At 41.2% G+C, this 21,946-nt stretch overlaps 1 protein-coding gene across 7 annotated transcripts in view; it reads left to right on the forward strand.

The window, feature by feature from the left end:
* The window catches only part of KIF13A (kinesin family member 13A), a 234,687-nt gene that overhangs the window by 136,272 nt on the left and 76,469 nt on the right, over window positions 1-21,946 (forward strand). For all 7 annotated transcript variants that reach the window (XM_010352723.2, XM_010352715.2, XM_010352719.2 and 4 more), the window contains exons 7-12: window positions 2,237-2,324; window positions 3,809-3,943; window positions 4,765-4,877; window positions 17,327-17,438; window positions 17,820-18,032; window positions 20,939-21,049. In XM_010352723.2, the coding sequence (XP_010351025.1) occupies window positions 2,237-2,324; window positions 3,809-3,943; window positions 4,765-4,877; window positions 17,327-17,438; window positions 17,820-18,032; window positions 20,939-21,049 (772 nt within the window). The remainder of the gene's footprint in view (window positions 1-2,236; window positions 2,325-3,808; window positions 3,944-4,764; window positions 4,878-17,326; window positions 17,439-17,819; window positions 18,033-20,938; window positions 21,050-21,946) is intronic.

Below are 21,946 nucleotides of genomic sequence, written 5' to 3' on the forward strand. Positions count from 1 at the left end.
TGTAATCCCAGCTACTCAGGTGGCTGAAGCAGGAGAATTGCTTGAACCCAGGAGATAGAGGTTGCAGTGAGCCAAGATCGTACCATTGCATTCCAGCCTGGGCAATAGAGTGAGACTGCATCTCAAAAAAATAATAATATTAATAACCACTATTACTACTTTGGTGCATTTTGACCAAAATTATGAGTGACGAGGAAGTGACCTAATCAAAGAAAATGTTTATATTTAATCTTAAGAAGCTGTTAACTATTTAATGCATACAAAAGAACATTTATAATACCTGTAAGGCGTAAAGAGTAATAAAAACAACTGCCTATCTACATTGACTTAATAAATGGAACATCTGACTTAGCCAAAAGTACTCTAGCTAAAATAAAATAAATAAATAAATGGAACATGACCAATAATTGTGAAGCTCACTATATGTTCCTCTTGGATCCATTTTCTGTCCCTCCCCAAGGTAACTACTATTGTGAATTTTGTGTTTAGCATTCTCTTCCTCTTCTTTAGCATTTGGAAATAATTTGGCACAATTTTTAACTTTGTATGACATCACAATATGTGTTCTTTGGTGATTTTTCCTTCCACCATGATTCATTTATTCTTATATATGAAGTGCTAATGCGTTTTTACTGTTGTCTAGCATTTCATTGTGTGATTATATCAATAATTCATCACTTTCTCTGTCTTTTGTATGGTTCCTGCTTTTATCAATACAGTGCTGTTCTGAAAACATTGTTTTGCAGGTCTCCTGGTGTATGGGGTGCAGGAGTTTCTACGTAACACATCTAGGGGTGGAATTGTAACTCACAAAACATTGAATCTCCAATTTTATTCAGTAGCACAAACTGTTATCCAAAGTGGTTGTACCAATTTCCATTCCCACCAGCAGTGTACAAGAATTTCCGATATTGGACACCATCACAGGCACTTGATACAATGCTGGGTTTGCTTTTTCTTGCTGCTGAATAGCATTATAGAATCTCTGGCAAGCAGAGTAAGCTGTGTACTGGATCGTGTGCATCTAAGTAGCTCATTGTCACATTGAATTCGTCATCTTTAAAATAAAGGTGGTAAAGCCTACTTTGTAGGGATATTATGAAATTAAGCGGTATAACTGAAAAGCGCTTCAGAGAACAATGCCAGGACTTTGGGATGCATTCAGTGATGCTTCTTAGCTTCTTCTTCCCATATATTGCTGATGCTAAGCAATGACTCTTAATTTGAAAGATGATGAATATGCGATGCCCTGAATAAGATGGCATACACAATATGGTCAGTATATACATAGCTTTGCTTTTAATCTCCATTGTCTTTTGATAAACTGTTCAAATGGGTTCCAAATCAGGTTTATCATTTAAAAATTCAAAAGAGCTTTAAAACTGTCATTAGCAGAACCAATTCTAAATATAGGACAACATCAATAATTACAAACAAACTCTGTACTATAATCTCACTTTCTGTGTAAAAAAGTGTAAGCATAGAAGTAGCATAAACCAATGCAGACTTGAAGTAAACTTTAAACATTTTAATATTGCTTACTACTAATTCGAAAATTTTGACCAGGCTGTGGTGGCTCACATCTGCAATCCCAGCATTTTGGGAGGCTGGGGGTGGAGGATTGCTTGAGCCTAGAAGTTTAGGACCAGCTTGGGCAGAATAGTGAAGCTCACATCTCTACAAAAAATATAAAAATTAGCCAAGCATAGTGGCATGGGCCTGTAGTCCCAGCTGCATGGTTGGCTGAGGTGGGAGAATCACCTGGGTGGGAGGTTGAGGCTATAGTAAGCCCGGGTCATACTACTGCACTCTAGCCTGGGCGACAGAGTGAGACCCTGTCTCAAAAACTAAATATAATTTTAAGACATTATCCACTGAGAAGATGCTTATTTATGAAATAGCCTAAAGGTTAATTTGATCTGGCATGTTTTTTGGTTCACTTTTCCCCCAACCCTCCCTAAAGTATAACTGACAGCCTGACCCAGTAAGGTTTGTGACTAGAGATAGAATGTTTAAAATAGTAACATACTTTAAATAGAAATCAGAGCATAATACACATTTCTCATGTGAAACATTGTTTTGCTAATCCAAATAAAGTAGCTTTTAGATTTGTTGGGGGGAGGAGTCCTTAAAAAATTATTTTGAAATTGTTATCTTAGTTACTGTGTACTTAAAAAGAAAGAAAAGCTTCCAGCTTTGGTCTGATTCATTTATTCCTTTTTCCTCCCTCCCACAGGAATAGACAGTCTCTTAAAGTTCGAGAACATAAAGTTTTGGGACCATATGTAGATGGTTTATCTCAACTAGCTGTCACTAGTTTTGAGGTAAGTCATTTTTTAAAAAATGTGATTAAAAGCTGACTATAAATCCAAGTATGTAAGTGATACTGAGTATATTTTATGTGGATGCTTTATAGCCCAATGATACTACTCAGGGCCTCAGAAACTCAGTATCAGCACACTGCAAACAGAGAGGAAAAAGGCTTTTAATCACACTCTTCAAGCTGCTTTGTTGTGAAGGTTTTACAGTATGGCCAGAAAGCCCAATGTTTTCAGGTTGCTGCATATTTTCACTAATACTACTCTGTTAAAACTGTGCTCCCAATGATGCCAGTGACATCCTTCTAGGCATGTGATAGTCTGAACAGTATTTGGCAGTTAGTACAGCCCTTTCTTTTTGGCAGGGTCTCCTGCCTTGGTTTCTGTCACTTCTTGCTCTCCTGTTTTTCTGAATCACTCCTCTTGCCATTGACTTTACTTTATTTACTCTTTGACTTACATGCCTTGTTAAGATCTAACTCAGGATTCTGCTTCTATTTCTATAGTGATTGCTTTGGAAATCTCGTAACGCAAACTGCTGTCTCTGTTGCTAAAGAATGTGAATGAATGTGTGAATGCATGAAGGAACAAGCAAATCCCTGCACTTACTTTGTGCTGTTTGTGGGATGTGGCTGGCCCATTATCACCCCAGATTTAGTACGGCTAAAACTAATCTGTGCAGTGACTCTCCAGCCATTTAAATCAAGATATATATAGAATTGCTCTAATCAGAAATAAGAGCACAGTGATCATTTTAAAAACATTTAGATTCTGACATGAATGGATACCTTTTTGGTCTAAAGGTGCTAACTCAGCCCCTCCGCTGAGGTCCCTGGTTCTTAGGTCAGTGTGGTTGAGGTATGTGTTGATGTTATCCTGTCACTTACTAGTAGGAGCCAGGGTGCTCTTGATTTGCATCCCAGTTCTACCGCTTACTGGATGTGGGGAAAGTTGCTTCACCTCCATGAACTTCAGTGTCCTTGTATGCAAAACCAAGAAAATAAAGTTCATTCAGCAAATATTTCATAAGATCCCGTAGGCTCTAGGCATTCTAGAAGCAAGTGTACAAAGTGGAATAAGGAAAAAACCCTGCCATCAGGGAGCCACAGTGTTGGAGGAGGGAGGCAGACAGGCAGGCATCAGCGGGTTGGTAAGCACAGGAGAGTTAAATCAAGTCACTGCTATTATTGATTATCGGAGTGCTCAGTAAATATTAGCTACCCCAGGAACCCAAAAAGGAGAAAATAGGGACTCAACTGAGAAAGAAGACAGTTGGGAAATGGAAAGAATAAGGGGAAACGTTTCATACATTAGAAAGCCCTGGGTGAGGTAGAAGCTCAAACCAGGCTCAGTGTAGGAGCAGCAGGGAGGTTTTTATGGAAGGGTGGTGACAAAGGCATCAGAGGAATCATCATTAATACATATACCTGGTGTGCAGGACTGCATTCTTGTGTTTTTGCTTATGGTCTTTCCTTATGCTTTGCCCCTAGGATATTGAGTCATTGATGTCTGAGGGAAATAAGTCTCGAACGGTAGCTGCTACCAACATGAACGAAGAAAGCAGCCGCTCCCATGCTGTGTTCAACATCATAATCACACAGACACTTTATGACCTGCAGTCTGGGGTGAGGGATTAGGCAGAACCTTTGAAGGGGGTGGAAGAACTGAAAGTGTCCATATAGGTAAAGCCTTTCACGGTTGGGTTCAGTGGCTGAGAATTTTATGTTGGCTCTTCTGCTTACTAGGTGAGCTACTTTGCTTACATCATTTAATTTGTTAGGTCTTCCTTTATATTTGACTTTTTAAAAAATTGGATTTTGGCCTGGTGCGGTGGCTCATGCCTGTCATTCCAGCATTTTGGGAGGCTGAGGCGGGAGGATTGCTTGAGGCCAGAAATTCAAGACCATCTGATACAATATAGCAACACCCGGACTCTACAAAAACAAAAAAGAAAAATAATTGTATTTCTTGTGCAAAGTCCCTAACAAGTGTGATGGCATCACCGTACAGCTTTTAATATATATCCTTCCATGCTGAAATTCCCATGGAAACAAGTCAGCTTCATAGTCCTTGAGGGATATTAAAGAGGACACCACAACCTTTAGCCTAAACTTTTTTTCAAAAGAAGAAGGATTTGACCTGAATGTGCAGAAATCATCATGTCCTTCTATTTCCTCATAGGCATTTAAAATCTCCAGCTTTCTGACTGTATTCCAGAAAGCTGGGTGTACTTTCTGCAAAACAAAAATGCTACATTTCCATGCCAACTTAAATTTTAACTATGAAATTAGTTGCTAGTGCAAATAACTCTTCTGACCGTTTAAAAACTTAAGAAATTTGCCATGTGAGTGGGATAGATTGCTCAATTATAGTGCTAACGTGTATGTAGATATCCATGTGGTTTTTATTGATAAGTTTTTTTCTCTCTCTTGTTTCCTGTAACTAGAACTCCGGGGAGAAAGTCAGTAAGGTCAGCTTGGTAGACCTGGCGGGTAGCGAAAGAGTATCTAAAACAGGAGCTGCAGGAGAGCGACTGAAAGAAGGCAGCAACATTAACAAGTAAGGTGGTCCCGGAACAGCCTGGGTGATTTCCTTCTGGGGGGATTTCTTGCATTATGAGGGTCAGATGGTTCTGATGCACAGGTTGTTTAAAGTCTGTATCGCTTTAGTAAACTGGTTTGAAGAACAACAACAACAACCTGTGTCTATTAAGATGTATGAGGTTTTTGGCCAGGCATGGTGGCTCATGCCTATAATCCCAGCACTTTGGGAAGCCAAGGCGGGAAGATCATCTGAGGTCAGGAGTTTGAGACCAGCCTGGCCAGCATGGCAAAACGCCATCTCTACTAAAAAGGCACAGTCATGCACACCTGTAACCCCAGCTACTCAGGAGACTAATGTAGGAGAATTGCTTGAATCTGGGAGGTGGAGGTTGCAGTGAGCCAAGATTGCACCACTGCACTCCAGCCTGGGCAACAGAGTGAGACTTTATCTCAAAGAAAAAAAAAAAGATGTATAAGGTTTGTGTTTGGATATGGTGGCTCACGACTGTAATCCCAGCATTTTGGGAAGTCAACATGGGTGGATCAGTTGAGGCTAGGAGTTAAAGACTAGCCTAGGCAACGTGATGAAACCCCTTCTCGGCCGGGCGCGGTGGCTCAAGCCTGTAATCCCAGCACTTTGGGAGGCCGAGACGGGCGGATCACGAGGTCAGGAGATCGAGACCATCCTGGCTAACACGGTGAAACCCCATCTCTACTAAAAATACAAAAACTAGCCGGGCGAAGTGGCGGGCGCCTATAGTCCCAGCTACTCAGGAGGCTGAGGCAGGAGAATGGCGTAAACCCGGGAGGCGGAGCTTGCAGTGAGCTGAGATCCGGCCACTGCACTCCAGTCCAGGCGACAGAGCGAGACTCCGCCTCAAAAAAAAAAAAAAAAAAAGAAACCCCTTCTCTACTCAGTCTCTACCCTGTTTCTACCCATCTCTACCCTGTCTCTACTAAAAAACAAAAATTAGCTGGTAATGGTGGCACACCTCTGTAATCCCAGCTGCTTGGGAGGCCGAGGGATGAGAATTACTTGAATCTGGGAGGCAAAGTTTGCAGTGAGCCAAGATTGCTCCACACTGCACTCCAGCCTGGGCAACAGAGCAAGACTCTGTCTCAAAAAACAAAAAAAATGACAAGGTTTAATTAAATAAAACTACAGAGTGCTCAAAAATGGCACAAATACCATATTCTGACGTATGTGGAAGCTAAAAAATGTTGATATCATAGAAGTAGAAAGTAGAATGGTGGTTACTAGGGCCTGGAAAGGGGAGGACAGGGGGAATAACGAGAGGTTGATTAGTGGATACAAAATTACAGCTAAATTGGAGAAATAAGTTCTAGTGTTCCCTAGCACTGTACGTTGACTATAATTGACAATTTGTTGTGTATTTTCAAATAGCTAGGAAAGTGGATTTTCAGTGTTCCCAACACACACAAAAAATAAGTGTTTAAGGTGATGGATACACTAATTACCCTAAATTGATCATTATACATTGTATACATGTATCAAAATATCACACTGTTCCTCATAAATATGCACAATTGTGTGTCAATTAAAAATAAAAGCAGGTTGGGGGCAGTGGCTCACGCCTGTAATCCTAACATTTTGGGAGGCCGAGGTGGGTGGATCACCTGAGGTCAGGAATTCAAGACCAGCCTGGATAATATGATGAAACCCCTTCTGTACTAAAAATGTAAAAAATTAGCTGGGCATGGTGGCAGGCACCTGTAATCCCAGCTACTCGGGAGGCTGAGGCAGGAGAATCACTTGAACCCTGAGACAGGTTGCAGTGAGCCAAGATCGCGCCACTGCATTCCAGCCTGGGCAACACGAGTGAAACTCCATCTCAAAATAATAATAATAATAATAATAGTACCTACTTCACAGATTTGTTAGGGATAAAATGACCATAATGTGCTTAGAGAAATGCCTGGCACTTAGTATGCAGTGAATAAATATTAATTGTTATAGCTGTTGTTTTTTATAATCAGGATAACCATTATCATGATTCCAAGTTTGCAGAAAGTAGTGTATACTTGTAATCTTTTTCTGTTGAGCTGTAATAACTTAGGGTTTCGTTTAGGACAGAACGTGACAAGAGGAAATATAGTCAGGAATGTGTTTGCACAGCTTGCATTTAAGATGATGTTAACACGTTATTATTTTAGTATACAAAAGTTTAAAAATTAGAAGTAAAATAGTGGCCCCTCTATCAGATGGACACAGCCGTACTCACTGGGAAAGACCGCTACTATAGGAAGTTAATCATCCAGTCATTCTGTCTCCTGCTCTGATAACAAAGGATTTTGCTGTATTAACTGACAAGGCATTGCAAGATTCCAGACTGGCCCTGCAGCCCTGCATTCCAAAATGAGTTCAGAAACCAGGATGGGGAGGCAGAAATGGGAGTGTGAAGGAGCAGGTATCAAAGAAAAGATTGCCATACCTCCTGGAGATTCATTTGCAAGTGCTGGGCCATGCCTGCCGGTGGGGCTTGTGGGATCACACTGGAAAGTCTGTAGACTGATTGGAATTTAGAGAGAGAGAGAGAGAGAGTGTGTGTGTGTGTGTGTGTGTGTGTGTGTGTGTGTGTGTGTGTGTATGTGTATGACTGGCCTAGATGTGGAATGACCACTAACTTTATTGAGCTCTTGCTACTGCCAGGCACGATTCTGAATGTTCCATACGCAATGTCACATCAACATCAAGGCATGGGTCCGTTATCCCCATTTTACAGATGAGAAAACCAAGACAGAGCGCAGTTTAATGATGTCTCCCAGGTCACCAAGTTCTAAGTGTGGATTTTGGGAATGGTTGCAGTCAGCTGGTCTCTGAGCCCAGGCTCAGCCACTGTGGCTACACTTGTGGGGGTGGCTGTGCATTCTGTTTGCCAGGCAGCATCTGGATGATACTTTTGTCCCAGAGTAAATGTAAATAATGCCCCCTTAATTTTGGACATGAATTTATGTAGTGGCCCTTACTGGATTACCCCAAGCCTTGGTGATTACGTGATTTAGATCATTTAGTAACTGGCTCTTTTTTCATAATGACTTGTTGAATTGAATAGAATTCTCTCAACATCTTACTCTCTTTTCTTTTCTTCCTTTTTTTTTTTTTTAAGAGATGGGGTCTCACTATGTTGGCCAGGCTGGTCTTAAACTCTTGGCCTCAAGCGATTTTCCCATCTTGGCCTCCCAAAGTGCTAGGGTTATAGGTGTGAGCCAGCGATTCTGGCCTCATCTTATTTATATATGGTCTCTTTCACAAATTGATTTGTATATTCCTTACTAGTTTATGAGATATGATCTTCCTTTTTAAGGGTTCTTTATACTTTTCAGAGCATTTTCATACACTCTGGGAGGCTCATAACATGTATTTTTAATCTTATTTTAAAGATGAGGAAACTGATGCTTAGAGACATTGAGTAACATAAGTAAAATCCCAGCAAACATTTTGTATGCCTTGGCTGGGTGCAGTGGCTCACCCCTGTAGTCCCAGCATTTTGGGAGGCTGAGGCAGGTGGATCGCTGGAGGTCAGGAGTTGAAGACCAGCCTGACTAACACGGTGAAACCTTGTCTCTACTAAAAATACAAAAATCAGCTGGGCGTGGTAGTGGGTGACTGTAATCCCGGCTACTCAGGAGGCTGTCTCAGAAAAAAAAAAAGTTGAGTTCCAAAACTAAAGAAATCTCTGACATGTTCTTACGCTTTCCTCTCGGCCTCCCACTTACGTTTCTTTGGATGGAGCATTAATAATCCTCTTAAGCAGTCCTGTCAGGGACTTCACACAAACATCAGTGTCTGTTTAATGGGCTGTGGATTTAGGAACTTCGTGTCTCCTGAAGCTCTAAGACCTTTAAGCACATGTTACTCCTTTCATTAAAGCATTAAGACACTATGTGGCCTGCTGCCAGGGAGTGTTCGGAGCTTAGGAGGTATAGGTCATCTGTGGACCATCTTTGCAGGGGGATACATTTGAAAAGCCAGTCTACTGTTCCACCTGTCTGGTGAAGGTGGAATGAGGAAGCCTTTTCCTTGTCACTGCAGTCTGCTGAGAACACAGTTAGATCATAGAGCCCTCTCTAATCCCCCCAGACACTGAACATGGGATGGTTCCATTTTATTCAGTAATGGCCAGTCACTAAATGCAAACAATGTTTATCTAGTTCCCAGTCTCATTTCTATTTCAGTTCCTGTGGTTAATAAGCTAACATCTTATCAATAAGCTAACATCTCCAAAAGTGGGTTCTCTTGAGCACTTGTTCTAGAGAAATTCATATATGTTACTTCTAGGATTGTATCAGTATAATTTGTTATAATAGAATAACTTATAAGCATGATATTTCTAGTATTTCACCTGACTCGGTGATATGGTATGGCTGTATCCCCACCAAAATCTCATCTTGAATTGTAGCTCTCATAAATACCACGTGTTGTGGGAGGGACCCAGTGGAAGTTAATTGAATCATGGGAGCGGTTTCCCTCATACTGTTCTCGTGGTCATGAATAAGTCTCACAAGATCCGATGGTTTTTTTGTTGTTGTTGTTGTTGTTTTTGAGATGGAGTCTCACTCTGTCGCCCAGGCTGGAGTGCAGTGGCCGGATCTCAAGCTCACTGCAAGCTCCGCCTCCTGGGTTTACGCCATTCTCCTGCCTCAGCCTCCCAAGTAGCTGGGACCACAGGCGCCCGCCACCTCGCCCGGCTAGTTTTTTTTTTTTTGTATTTTTTAGTAGAGACGGGGTTTCACCGTGTTAGCCAGGGTGGTCTCGATCTCCTGACCTCGTGATCCGCCCGTCTCGGCCTCCCAAAGTGCTGGGATTACAGGCTTGAGCCACCACGCCCGGCCTATAAGGGGAAATCCCTTTTCCTTGGTTCCCATTCTCTCTCTTGCCTGCCGCCGACGTGCCTTTTGCCTTCTGCCATGATTGTGAGGCTTCCTCAGCCACATGGAACTGTGAGTCCATTAAACCTCTTTTACTTTAAAAATTACCCAGTCTTGGGTATGTCTTTATCAGCAGCATGAAAATGGACTAATACACTCAGTCTTCCTTTTTTTCTTCTTGAGTACTTTCCATGATTCTTGTTCATTTTCTTACAGAAGCCCCACCCTAAAGAGGTATTGCCTGAATAACAAAACATGAATTTGTATCGAGGGAGAAAAATAAAATGGCTTACTTCTGTCCGTTACTCAAGGGTGGGTGTCCTTCTTAATTTATGACTTTTATATTACAGAGTCCATACATGTGAATTAAAAACCTGGATAGACATATTTGCATTTAAAATGAGAGACCCATAAAGGACAGCAAAACTCTTACTCCTTGGGACACAGTAGCCGCATCGTTGGAAGAATTTGATAGGGTTACCCAAGGTTTCCTAAAGCATTTTTGTCAAACACTAGTTCCTCAGATGGCTTGGAAAGAAACGAATCCTTGGACAAGTTATTTTGAGAAAGAATAATTATAAAACCTTTCTTTGGAGATTCACAGTGCTAAAAGCTCAGAGACATCCTGCAATAATAAATTGGATAGAACTTTGGCTTGTCATTCCCCAAACTTATTTGATGACAGAATTCTAGGTTTAACATATATTAAGATCTTTAGAACAATAAAGTATGCAGTAACATTTTAAAGTATACACTAACATTTTCAGAAATGTCAGGGTGTACTCTATTGTTCTACCACAATGGTTGAAATGGAAATGAGATTGGGAATGATATGCGTTAGATGAACATTGAGTTTAATGATTGGCATTAACCACTGGAAAACAATTTGAAAGGGAATGAGGCTGATACTGTGGCTATCACCATTTTCTCTGCTCACCTGTCATGTGATGGCATTGTCCTTTCCTCATAATTTGCCATCCATATTCTTTTCCATTTCTCCTTTACTGTTACGAGTGAGGACTTACTGGGGAGAACGCTAAACTCAAATCCACTTATTTCATCAATCTTTCAACTAATTATTTCCTTTTTTTTTTTTTTTTTTTTTTTGAGGTGGAGTCTCACTCTGTCACCCAGGCTGTAGTGTAGTGGCACGATCTCGGCTCACTTCCAACCTCTATCTCCTGGGTTCAAAGTGATTCTCCTGCCTCAGCCTCCCAAGTAGCTGGGATTATAGGTGTGCACCACCACGCTCAGCTAATTTTTGTGTTTTTAGTAGAGACAGGGTTTTACCATGTTGGTCAGGCTGGTCTCAAACTCCTGACCTCAGGTGATCTGCCTACCTCAACCTCCAAAGGTGCTGGGATTACAGGTGTGAGCCACTGCGCCCAGCCTCAACTAATTATTTCAAAGCCAGGGATTGCATTCTGCTCTAGGCAACAGAAACCAGCTACAGTGACAATGACGTGAGTTAATTTTTCTCATTTAACAAGAAGTCCAGAGGCTGGTACAGCACCTTAGAAATGCACACAGCTGTACTAACTTTAATGTGTGTTCATGTCATCCTCATGATCTCAAGATGGCTATACCATTCCAAACATTGTATCCGTATCTGTGGTACAAACTGGAAGAGGGAAAAAGGAGGAAGGGCAAAAAACCACAGGCTTCTGTCAGCTGAATTTGTACCTTCTTTTATCAGGAGAACAACAGTTTTCTTGGAAGCCCCACCCAGTAATGTTTACCTACATCTCCTTGGCCAGAACTGTGTTTAATGGCTACCCAAAGCAGCAGAGGCATTTGGAAAATAGAGTTTTTAGCCCAGCACATTGCTTCCAGGAAAACCAGTGTTCTGTTAGCAAATAGCACTCGATGTGTTTTCCAAAACCATCATTGAATTAGTCCTTTTTAAACAGAGGTCCATGTTTTGGTCTTCACTGGATCTAGATTCAGATTAACTCTGCAGATAGTTACTGAGTGCTTTTAGTCATAAACCAAGCACAGTAATTGCATGGAGGAATGTGTATGGCAAATTACACTGTCTGCCTTCAAGGTAATCATAATCTAAATAGAAAGGCAGAGAAATAGCTACACAAATAACTCCAGTAAAGTTTAATAAGTATTATATGTATGATCTTAGACCTGGTTATTGGACTAATAAGTAAAATAATATTTGAAATCCGTGCTATACAATACAGATAACACATACATCATATCCACTCCCAAGGAAAGAAATCTAATGGTCAGAGTTTCAGGGGAAATGGTGCAGGTTAGGGGAAGGTGCAGAAAAGAAAAAAAAAAAAAGTTGAATTATAACTCAGTTTTTTCTCACTGATTATATTTATTGGAGTGGCTTTTATTTTGCTTTTGACCCTCCCAACTTTCTTTTACTTTTTCTATCCTGAGTTCTTCATTATGTTAGTTTTTTTTTTTTAATTCTATCTTAAAACATGACTGTCCTTTTATAAATGTCATCTCCTAGCTTAAGACTTACTTCCTCTCCAGTCAGGCCCTTCTCACCCCTGCCTAAGAACTTTTGGTGAGAGATTTAAAGATTGGAATCTTCCTTATTATATCCAACTTCAGGAGCTGTGCTTTAGTAGAATCAGAAAGATTCCTGGAATAACTTATTTTTCCACTAAAATTGGCAAACAACTGTTCCCTTGGTCTGTATATCTGTGAGGCCAACAGGCTGCCTGCTGGCCTCCAGCTTGAGAAGACAGTATTAGCAGGACCAATTCTTAGTGGTTTTATTATATTTTTAAGTTCCCTGAGAATAAAATAATTCATAAAAATATGTAACCCTGGCCAGGCTCAGTGGCTCATGCCTATAATCCCAACACTTTGGGAGGCTGAGGTGGGAGGATCACTTAAGCCCAGGTGTTTGAGATCAGCCTGGGCAACATAGCCAGACCCCATCTCTACAAAAAATTTAAAAAATTATCCAGGTGTGGTGGCGCACACCTGTGGTCTCGGCTACTTGAGGGGGCTGAGGTGGGAGGATCACTTGATCGTGGGAGGTCAAGGCTTCAGTGAGGCAGGATTGTACCACTGCTCTCCAGCCTGGGTGACAGAGCAAGACCCTATCTCAAAGAAAAAAAAATTATATATGTATAAGTGTATATATATACACACACACATATGCTTACCTGTGTGTATATATATATAAACACACATACATGTACTTACACACACATACATGTACTTACATATATGTGTGTGTATAGACACAAACAGACATATAAGCCTGTGATTCACCTTTCAGACGTTGAACTTTCTAACAGGTTTTGGGATTCCAGAAGCCCCTGCATCATTGCTTCTGAGTAGAACATAGATGACAAGGATAGCATGGGCTCCTCATCCCCGAGTGACCTGATTATCTCTCACTTGCTATTGAGTCCCACTCACCCTGCAGTTATTTTCTTTCTGTTCCAAGGGGACGGTAATAGATTTATATAGAGTTCTTGTTTTGAATGTGTGCATACTGTTAGATAAAAGGGGCAGCTTCTACTAATGATATACTTCTCTAACTGGATGAGTTACAGAGCAAAATATACATGGGAATTGGAGTCATATAACCCCTTCCATACAGCTCCACCCCTCTGATGCTGCTGCTTACATGCTATACTGATGTAGGGGAGAAAAAATACTTTTTCTCTATTTGCCGTGTAAATTAGACTGGCCAAAGACAGATTCACAAGAGAAAAGCAACTAGATTTTTATTAGCATATGTGTCTTGCTTACACCTGGGAGCACCCAGAGATGAATAACCCAAAGTGGTGATTATAACTTGGGCATATGACTGGGCATGGTGGCTCACACCTGTAATCCCAGCACTTTGGGAGGCCAAGGCAGGAGGATCCCTTGAGCCCAGTAGTTCAAGACCAGCCTGGGCAACAAAGTGAGGCTCCATCTCTACAAAACGTTAGCCAGGTGTGGTGGCATGCGCCTGTAGTTCCAGCTACTCAGGAGAATGAGGTGGGAGGATCGCTTGAGCCTGGGAGGTTGAGGCTGCAGTGAGCCATGATCATGCCAGTGCCTGGGCAACAAAGTGAGACTTGTGTTTAAAAAAAAAAAAAAAAAAAAAAAAGGAAAAGGGGTTTTGGGCCTCTGGATGGGGGAGGCAGATTATGGGAAGGTGACCAGGAAAAGTATGGTGAACAAGAGTTGTCTAGAGAGGTTTGTTACACAGGTTTCTGTCACTTCCCCACCTTGAAGAGTTGTTAACAGTACTCCCCTTCTTGGTGCTAGAGAGGGAGACACCTCTACAAATGGAAATGTCCTTTACAAAAGGAAAATTAATGCCCTGATTTTAGAGCTTTTCCTGAGTCTGCTGGTTCTCAATGGCCTCTAGCTTAAAATAATCCATATTCTGGCTCCCTTCAGTCAGCTTGCAGACAAGACGTACGATGGACGTTGATGACACTGTATCATTTCCTTTTTTCTCTAAAAGTGCTATTCAGATTTCATGTTTCTACATTTAGGAGTACCAGAAACTTTCTGTGTTTCCCCCTTACACTGTCAAAGTAGAAATTGTAAGTAGTTGCGACAAGGCAGAGGAAAGTCTTCTCTCGGTGATGGATAAGTCCATGTCATCTCCAAAATGTATTTTCACGTGAAAGGCCACTGTCAACCATAAAGTTACCAATATTGACGTTTAAGTCACTGAACTCTTTAGAGCTTGTGTAAATTAAAATAATATCTGCCATACATAGATAGTAAAATATCTGGGATAGTTGAAAGAATTGTTTCCAATCAAAAATAACAGTAGTTGCAAAATGCCCTATATTCTATATTAAAGCAGAAATGTGTTTTTACCTTATATTGAACTCCTACTTGACTCTAGTATCACATAATTTTTTTCAAAAAATTGTTCCTTTGGAGGAGTGATTGAACGTATTTGATTTTTTAAAACAGCTGTATTAAGAAGTAACTCACATACAGTATAGTTCGCCATTTTAAAGTGTTCAATTCAGTAGCGTTAATATATTCAGAGTTGTACTGCCATCACTACAATCTCATTTTAAAACATTTTCATCATACCCAAAAGAAACCTTGTACCGAAATCATTCCCTTTTACCCCCACCCACAGCCCTAGTCAACCACTACATCCATCTCTATAGATTTGCCTATTCTAGATATTTCATATAAATGGAATCATACAGTGTATGGCTGTGTTAGCTTCCTATTGCTACTGTAACAGATTACCACAAACTGAGTAGCTTAAAACAACAGAAATTTATTTCTCACAGTTCTGCAGGCCAGAAGTCTGAAATCAAGGGGTCAGCTGGGTTTGTTCCTTCTTCGGGGGTCAGAGGGAGAATCTGTCCCGTGCCTCTCCCCTTGTTTCTGTAGGGCCAGCAATCCTCGGCGTTCCCTGGCTTATAGGTGCATCACTCCAGTCTCTGCCTGCATCTTCACGTGACCATCTCCCCTGGGTATCTTTATATGACCTTCTTATAAGGACATCACTCATTAGATTAGGGCCTTCCCTAATCCCGTATGATCTCATCTTCACTGATTACATCTGCAAGGACCCTTTTTCCAAATAGGGTCCCATTCTGAGGGTCTGCTGGACATGAATACCGTTTAACCCAGGACAATGGCCTTTTGTGTTTGGCTTCTTTCACGTAAAATAATTTGCCAAGGTTCATCCGTGTTGTAGTTGTTGTAATACATGTATCTGAACTTAATTCTCTTTTATGGTCAAATAATATTCCATTGTGTGTGTATACCAGATTTTATTCATCACTTCAGCATTCAATGGGCGTGGGGTCATTTCCACATTTTGACTTTTGTGGATAAAGCTGCTTTGAATATTCATGTACAAGTTTTTGTGTAGACTTATGTTTTCATTTCTCTCGGGTTAAATTTGTTTAACCTTTAAATCTGTCAAATATGATACACTTTTTTGTATAAATGTATGGGGTACAAGTGCAATTTTGTTACATGCACAGATTGTGCAGTGGTCAAGTCAAGGCTTTTAAGGTATCCATCACCTGAATAACATACATTGTACTCATTAAGTATTAATTAAGCTTCTTGGCTGTGCACAGTGGCTCACACCTGTAATCCTGACACTTTGGGACTCCACGGTCACCTGAGATCAGGAGTTCAAGACCAGCCTGGGCAACATTGTGAAACTCCATCTCTACTAAAAATACAAAAATCAGCCAGATGTGGTGGTAGGTGCCTGTAATCCCAGCTACTCGGGAGGCTGAGGCAGGAGAATCACTTGAACCCGGGAGGTGTAGGTTGCATTGAGCCAAAATCATGCCTCTGAACTCTAGCCTGGGTGAGAGAGAGAGACTCTGTCTCAAAAAAAAAAAAAAATTAAGGTTCTTGTCATCCTCTCCCCTTCCACTCCCTCACCCTCCAGGTCCCCATTGTCCATTTCAGTCTCTGTGTCCATGAGTACACATTATTTAGCTTCCACTTACGAGTAAGAACATGCAGCATTTGTTTTTCTGCGTCTGACTTGTTCCTTTAATTTTAATTTTATTTTTAATTTTTTTGACTTATTTCACTTAAGAAGATGTACGTATTTATGCCACTCTGTGGTAATGGCTGTTATTAAAATTCTAACAGCCATTCTGATCAAATGAATTCTTGCTCATTTTCTGAATCTTGAGTTAGCCTTGTATTTCGGGGACTTTTCAGTGACTTGTCTTTGGGGAATTATGTTTTGTGGGAAATAGGCTTCTTTCCTTTCAGCTTGTTTGATGGAAATCTATTGTTAACAGTAAAGAAAGCTGTCTAGTCTTTCACTTGCTATTTTGTGTCCTTCTTTGTTATTTGCAGTAGCATTTAACTATTTTTTTGAGATAGAGTCTTGCTCTGTCGCCCAGGCTGGAATACAGTGGCGCAATCTTGACTCACTGCAGCCTCCGCCTCCCGGGTTCAAGCAATTTTCCTGCCTAAGCCTCCCAAATAGCTGGGACTATAGGCGCACGCCACCGTGCCTGGCTAACTTTTGTATTTTTAGTAGAGATGGGGTTTCACCATGTTGGCTGGGATGGTCTTGATCTCCTGACCCCTGACCTCATGATCCGCCTGCCTCGGCCTCCCAAAGTGCTGGGATTACAGGCGTGAGCCACCATGCCTGGCTGCATTTAACTTTTTAAACCATTTACAAAGCACTTTCTCTTTGTGATATTTTGGTTTTTGTGGGGTTTCTTTGTTTTTGTTTTTTTGAAAGTGTCTCACTCTGTCGCCCAGACTGCAGTGCAGTGGTGTAATCTCGGCTCACTAAAACCTCTAACTCCTGGGTTCAAGCGATTCTCCTGTCTCAGCCTCCCAAGTAGCTGGGATTGCAGGCACCTGCCACCACACCCAGCTAGTTTTTGTATTTTTAGTAGAGATAGAGTTTCACCATGTTGGCCAGGCTGGTGTCAAACCCCTGGCCTCCCAAAGTGCTGGGATTACGGGTGTGAACCACCAACACCTGGCCTCCTCCCCCAGCTTCTTGACAGATTAGTAGAGACTTGATTATATTAACTCTGTAGCTTTATTGTTCTGCATATTTTATACTTAAACCAAATAAACATTCCATAAAACCAATTTTTCATTTTTTCTTGACAGATCTCTTACAACCTTGGGGTTGGTTATATCATCACTGGCTGACCAGGCAGCTGGCAAGGGTAAAAACAAATTTGTGCCTTACCGAGATTCAGTCCTCACTTGGCTGCTTAAGGTAATACATTGCTCTGGTGTTCTTTTCCAACTAAAAGTTGGCTATTCCAGATGTGACAGAGTAAAGGTGTGTACAAAGCTTACCAAATACCTAAAGAACTCTCCTGATGACAGTTATTCTAATTCCTAGGAACACAGAATGAAAACTATTTTCTACTCCTTTTTATTCCATTTGAATGCCGTTTGACAGGCATTATTCATTGCTTGAATATGGAGAGGACACATTTCATCTTGTCTTGACATTATTTGTGAAATGCAAGTCCATTTCCACATAATGTTTCCTTCATAGAGAATAATGTCATACATAACACATTTAGTGCTTTTATCGTATGTGTTGTCCATGGAATGGGCTTCCTAAGATGCTGTTTGAAATACTTGGCAGGACAATTTGGGGGGCAACAGCCAAACCTCTATGATAGCCACAATCAGCCCAGCCGCAGACAACTATGAAGAGACCCTCTCCACATTAAGATATGCAGACCGAGCAAAAAGGATTGTGAACCATGCTGTTGTGAATGAGGACCCCAACGCAAAAGTGATCCGAGAACTGCGGGAGGAAGTCGAGAAACTGAGAGAGCAGCTCTCTCAGGCAGAGGTAAAAGCAGCCTGGTGCTCCCTGCTGGTAAAGTTCCCTGGCTTGCGGGATTGACTGGCAAAGGTGTGCTCATTTGCAGTTGTAGGTCATCTGATACGGTTTGGATTTGTGTCCCCACCCGAATCTCATGTCGAATTGTAATCACCAGTGTTGGAAGAGGGGCCTGGTAGGAGGTGATTGGATCATGGGGGTGAACTTCCCCCGTGCTGTTCTCGTGATAGTGAGTTCTCACCAGATCTGGCTGTTTAAAAGTGTGTGCCACCTCCTCTTTCACTCCCTTCCTCCTGCTCGTCATGTAGGATGTGCCTGCTTCCCCTTCCACCATGACTGTAAGTTTCCTGAGGCCTCTTCCCAGCCATGCTTTTCATACAGCCTGTGGAACCATGAGCCAATTAAACCCCTTTTCTTTATAAATTACCCAGTCTCAGGTATTTCTTTATAGCAATGTGAGAACGGACTAATATATCATCTCAATGTGGTTCAGCACTTCATTGTTTGTTGGCATCTGCCAAATGCTAAGCATTGTGAAGACCAGCATGAGTAATACAAGACTTCTGTCCTAGGAACTTATAGTCATGGAAACAAACAAATAAGAGATAATTCCTGCTACTACCTGATCATTTACTTCAGTAAATCAGTTGGCCTTTGAACTTTCAGTGGGAAAGTATGTTGTTTATATTAACATTATAAAGTATTATTTCCACAGGGCCTTGCAGTTTTCAGAGAATTTAGTTAGGTATCATCTCCTTGTTAAGCCATGGAAACAGCGTGATCAAAGATAATTAAACATTAGGAATAATTCAGAAATCTTTGACTTTTCCATTTATATCAGGCCCTGACAAGAAACAAAATCTTTTTACATTGTTATCTTCTTTCTTTGGCTTTACTCAAACTTTAATAATGATATTCTTCCAAATAGGTGTTGCTTTTTACAAATTATTGGGCAAGGCAGTGTCTTATTTGAAATATGTAAGAGGACAGCTTTGGAGGCCAAGTGCCTTAGTTTAAGTCACAGGGTTCCACATGCCAGGACTTGGGAGTGTATCTGACACTTCTAAGTTCACATTCCTTCACCACTCTCTTCTGACCCCACTGTAGTTGGGAGGGTATTAAGTTGTAAGAAAAAAAGAAAGAAAAACACAGTTAATGGCCATTATTTATGGAACATTTACATGTCAAGCACTATGTAAATACTTTTATCCATCAGCATATTTCATCAAAAAGTATTCAATAGAAGACTGAAAAAACAAACAAAAAGGTGAAGCCAGGAGTCTGAATACTCTATTAATTGGTGATCTTGGCATTGCTTTGTAATTGTTTGTTTATATATCTTTCTCTTCTTCCAGGCTGTGGCTCTTAAAGTACAAGATGCTGCGTTTTATTAATTTTTTTATCCCCAATCCCTAGCCTAACATTGATACTAGAAAGCACTTACCACAATACCTTGCACATAGTAATGCTCAATAAATGTTGCTGATTTTTATTATTATTTATAATCATTCAGTACATTAAGTATAAATTTTAGATAGATGGCAAGAAGGGTAGCAAAACATCAGAAAAATAAAAATGCTGATAAATCTTGAAAATAGTCATGACGCTAGGGGGAAAGTATAATGGTTCTGCAATGTATTTATAGGTGGATTATCTACTTATTTGCATTTCTACTGTGACCATATAATCTCGGCCAGATGGCTCAAGCAATACCTGGCCAAAGGAAACAAAAGAAGAGCCACATAGCTCCACCTAGAATTTTCTTTTTCTGTTTCTTTATTTTTCTGGGCAGGGGATGGGTGTGGACAGAGTCTCACTCTGTTGCTCAGGCCGGAGTGCAGCGGTGCCATCTTGGCTCACTGCAACCTCCACCTCCTGGGTTCAAGTGATTCTTTTGCCCCAGCCTCCCAGGTAGCTAGGATTATAGACAGGTATGCGCCATTACACCCAACAAATTTTTTTTGTATTTTTAATAGAGACAGTGTTTCGCCATGTTAGCCAGGCTGGTCTCAAGTGATCCACCCACCTCAGCCTCCCAAAGCGTTGGGGTTACAGGCAGGAGCCATTGGCCTGGCCTATAATTTTCATATATGTCCAACTGTACTCAGCACTAAATGCCACTGTCAGGCTCTGTTAATACCATGAGCCTCAGGCATACTCAGCTAGCTTTCACATCATCACATCCCAGCTTCTTGTCCAAGCTCTGCCATCTTTCTTGTTCATAGAATTTTACTCTTTAGAGGCTCATGTTACTTTAAGGTGTCAAAGCACATTATTGACAAGTAAAGGCCTCTCCCCTCAAAATTTTGTTAAGCTGCAAATATCTGTATTGAAACCTCTTAGTTACTCTCCCTGAACAAACTAGAAGGGAAACCACTGCCCTTTTAGCCAGCTGTGCTGCTTCTGTGTGAATGATAATGATAAATAAGCAAAACGTATGACCATCAGTGGAGAAAGGTAGTCTAAAGGCCCAGATTCAAAATTTAAAATACACGAGAAGTCTTTACCTTTTCTTGCAGATTAATTTAACTGGAATTCATTTATTGATGATGAGTATTAACCTCTGTCTTACTGAAAAAGAAATCTGCTTAAGTAATATTTTTCCTGCTTATCTATTTCAAAGTTGAACGTTAGCATCTTTTAGGGCTTTAAATGTGAAATTTAAGTATGATGGATAAAATGACTCTAATGATTTGTTTCATTTTCATTCAGAACACTGGTGTTTCTTTTTCAGGGAGCCAGCCATGTTCTCTTACATTTGTTTGATTAATAAAGGTTAAAAACCCACCCCAACAGCATATAACTTAATTTTTTCCAACAGACTATTGATAACTGCTTAAGAGGGACAGTAACTGATTGTCTTGTACATAATGGAAAAATTTTGAACATCAGATATCTCTGGTTTCACTTTAAAGGCCATGAAGGCCCCAGAACTGAAGGAGAAGCTCGAAGAGTCTGAAAAGCTGATAAAAGAACTAACAGTGACTTGGGAAGAGAAGCTGAGGAAAACAGAGGAGATCGCACAGGTAGCTTGATAATTTAGCCCTAAAATATTGGGATTCTTTTTCATTTATTGTCTTTTCTGTGTAGTTTCCTGTCATCTTCAGAAAGTCTTTTTTTTTTTTTGGCAGAGTCTCACTCTGTCGCCCAGGCTGGGGTGCAGTGGCATGATCTTGACTCACTGCAACCTTCGCCTCCTGGGCTCAAGCAGTTCACATGCCTTAGCCTCCCCAGTAGCTGGGATTACAGGTGCCTACTACCATGCCCGGCTCATTTTTATATTTTTAGTAGAGATGCGGTTTCACCATGTTGGCCAGGCTGGTCTCAAACTCCTGACCTCAGGTGATCTGCCCACCTCAGCCTCCCAAAGTGCTGGGATTACAGGCATGAGCCACTGCGCCCGGCCTCGGAAGGTCTTCTAAGGGCCCTTTTCTGCTGAACCAGAGATTGCAAAGATCACTTTTTGTTGTTGTTGTTGTTGAGACAGGGTCTCCGTCTGTCACCCAGGCTGGAGTACAGCAGCTCAATCACAGCTCTTTTGCAGCCTCAACATCCTGGGCTCAAGTGATTCTCCTGCCTCAGCCCCCAAAGTAGCTGGGACCACAGGCATGTGCTACCATGCCCAGCTAATTTTATCTATTTTTTTGTAGAGCTGGGGTCTTATTTTGTTGCCTGGTCTGGTCTCAAACTCCTGAGCTCAACTGGTCTCATACACTCTGGTCTCAGCCTCCCAGAGTGGTGGGGTTACAGGCGTGAGCCACTGTGCCTGGCCCAGCAAAGATCACTTTGAGACACTGACGTCATGTCTTTTTATCAGCGTACAATTTGGCCCATGTGTTTGCTAGACGTGTTAGATAGCACTAAAATTGAACAAGCATGGTTACAGAAAATGTCATTCATATTTCCTGCTCGTCACATTTAAG

This window comes from Rhinopithecus roxellana, chromosome 4 (genome assembly GCF_007565055.1).
Source record: "Rhinopithecus roxellana isolate Shanxi Qingling chromosome 4, ASM756505v1, whole genome shotgun sequence".
Classification (NCBI taxonomy): Eukaryota; Metazoa; Chordata; class Mammalia; order Primates; family Cercopithecidae; genus Rhinopithecus; species Rhinopithecus roxellana.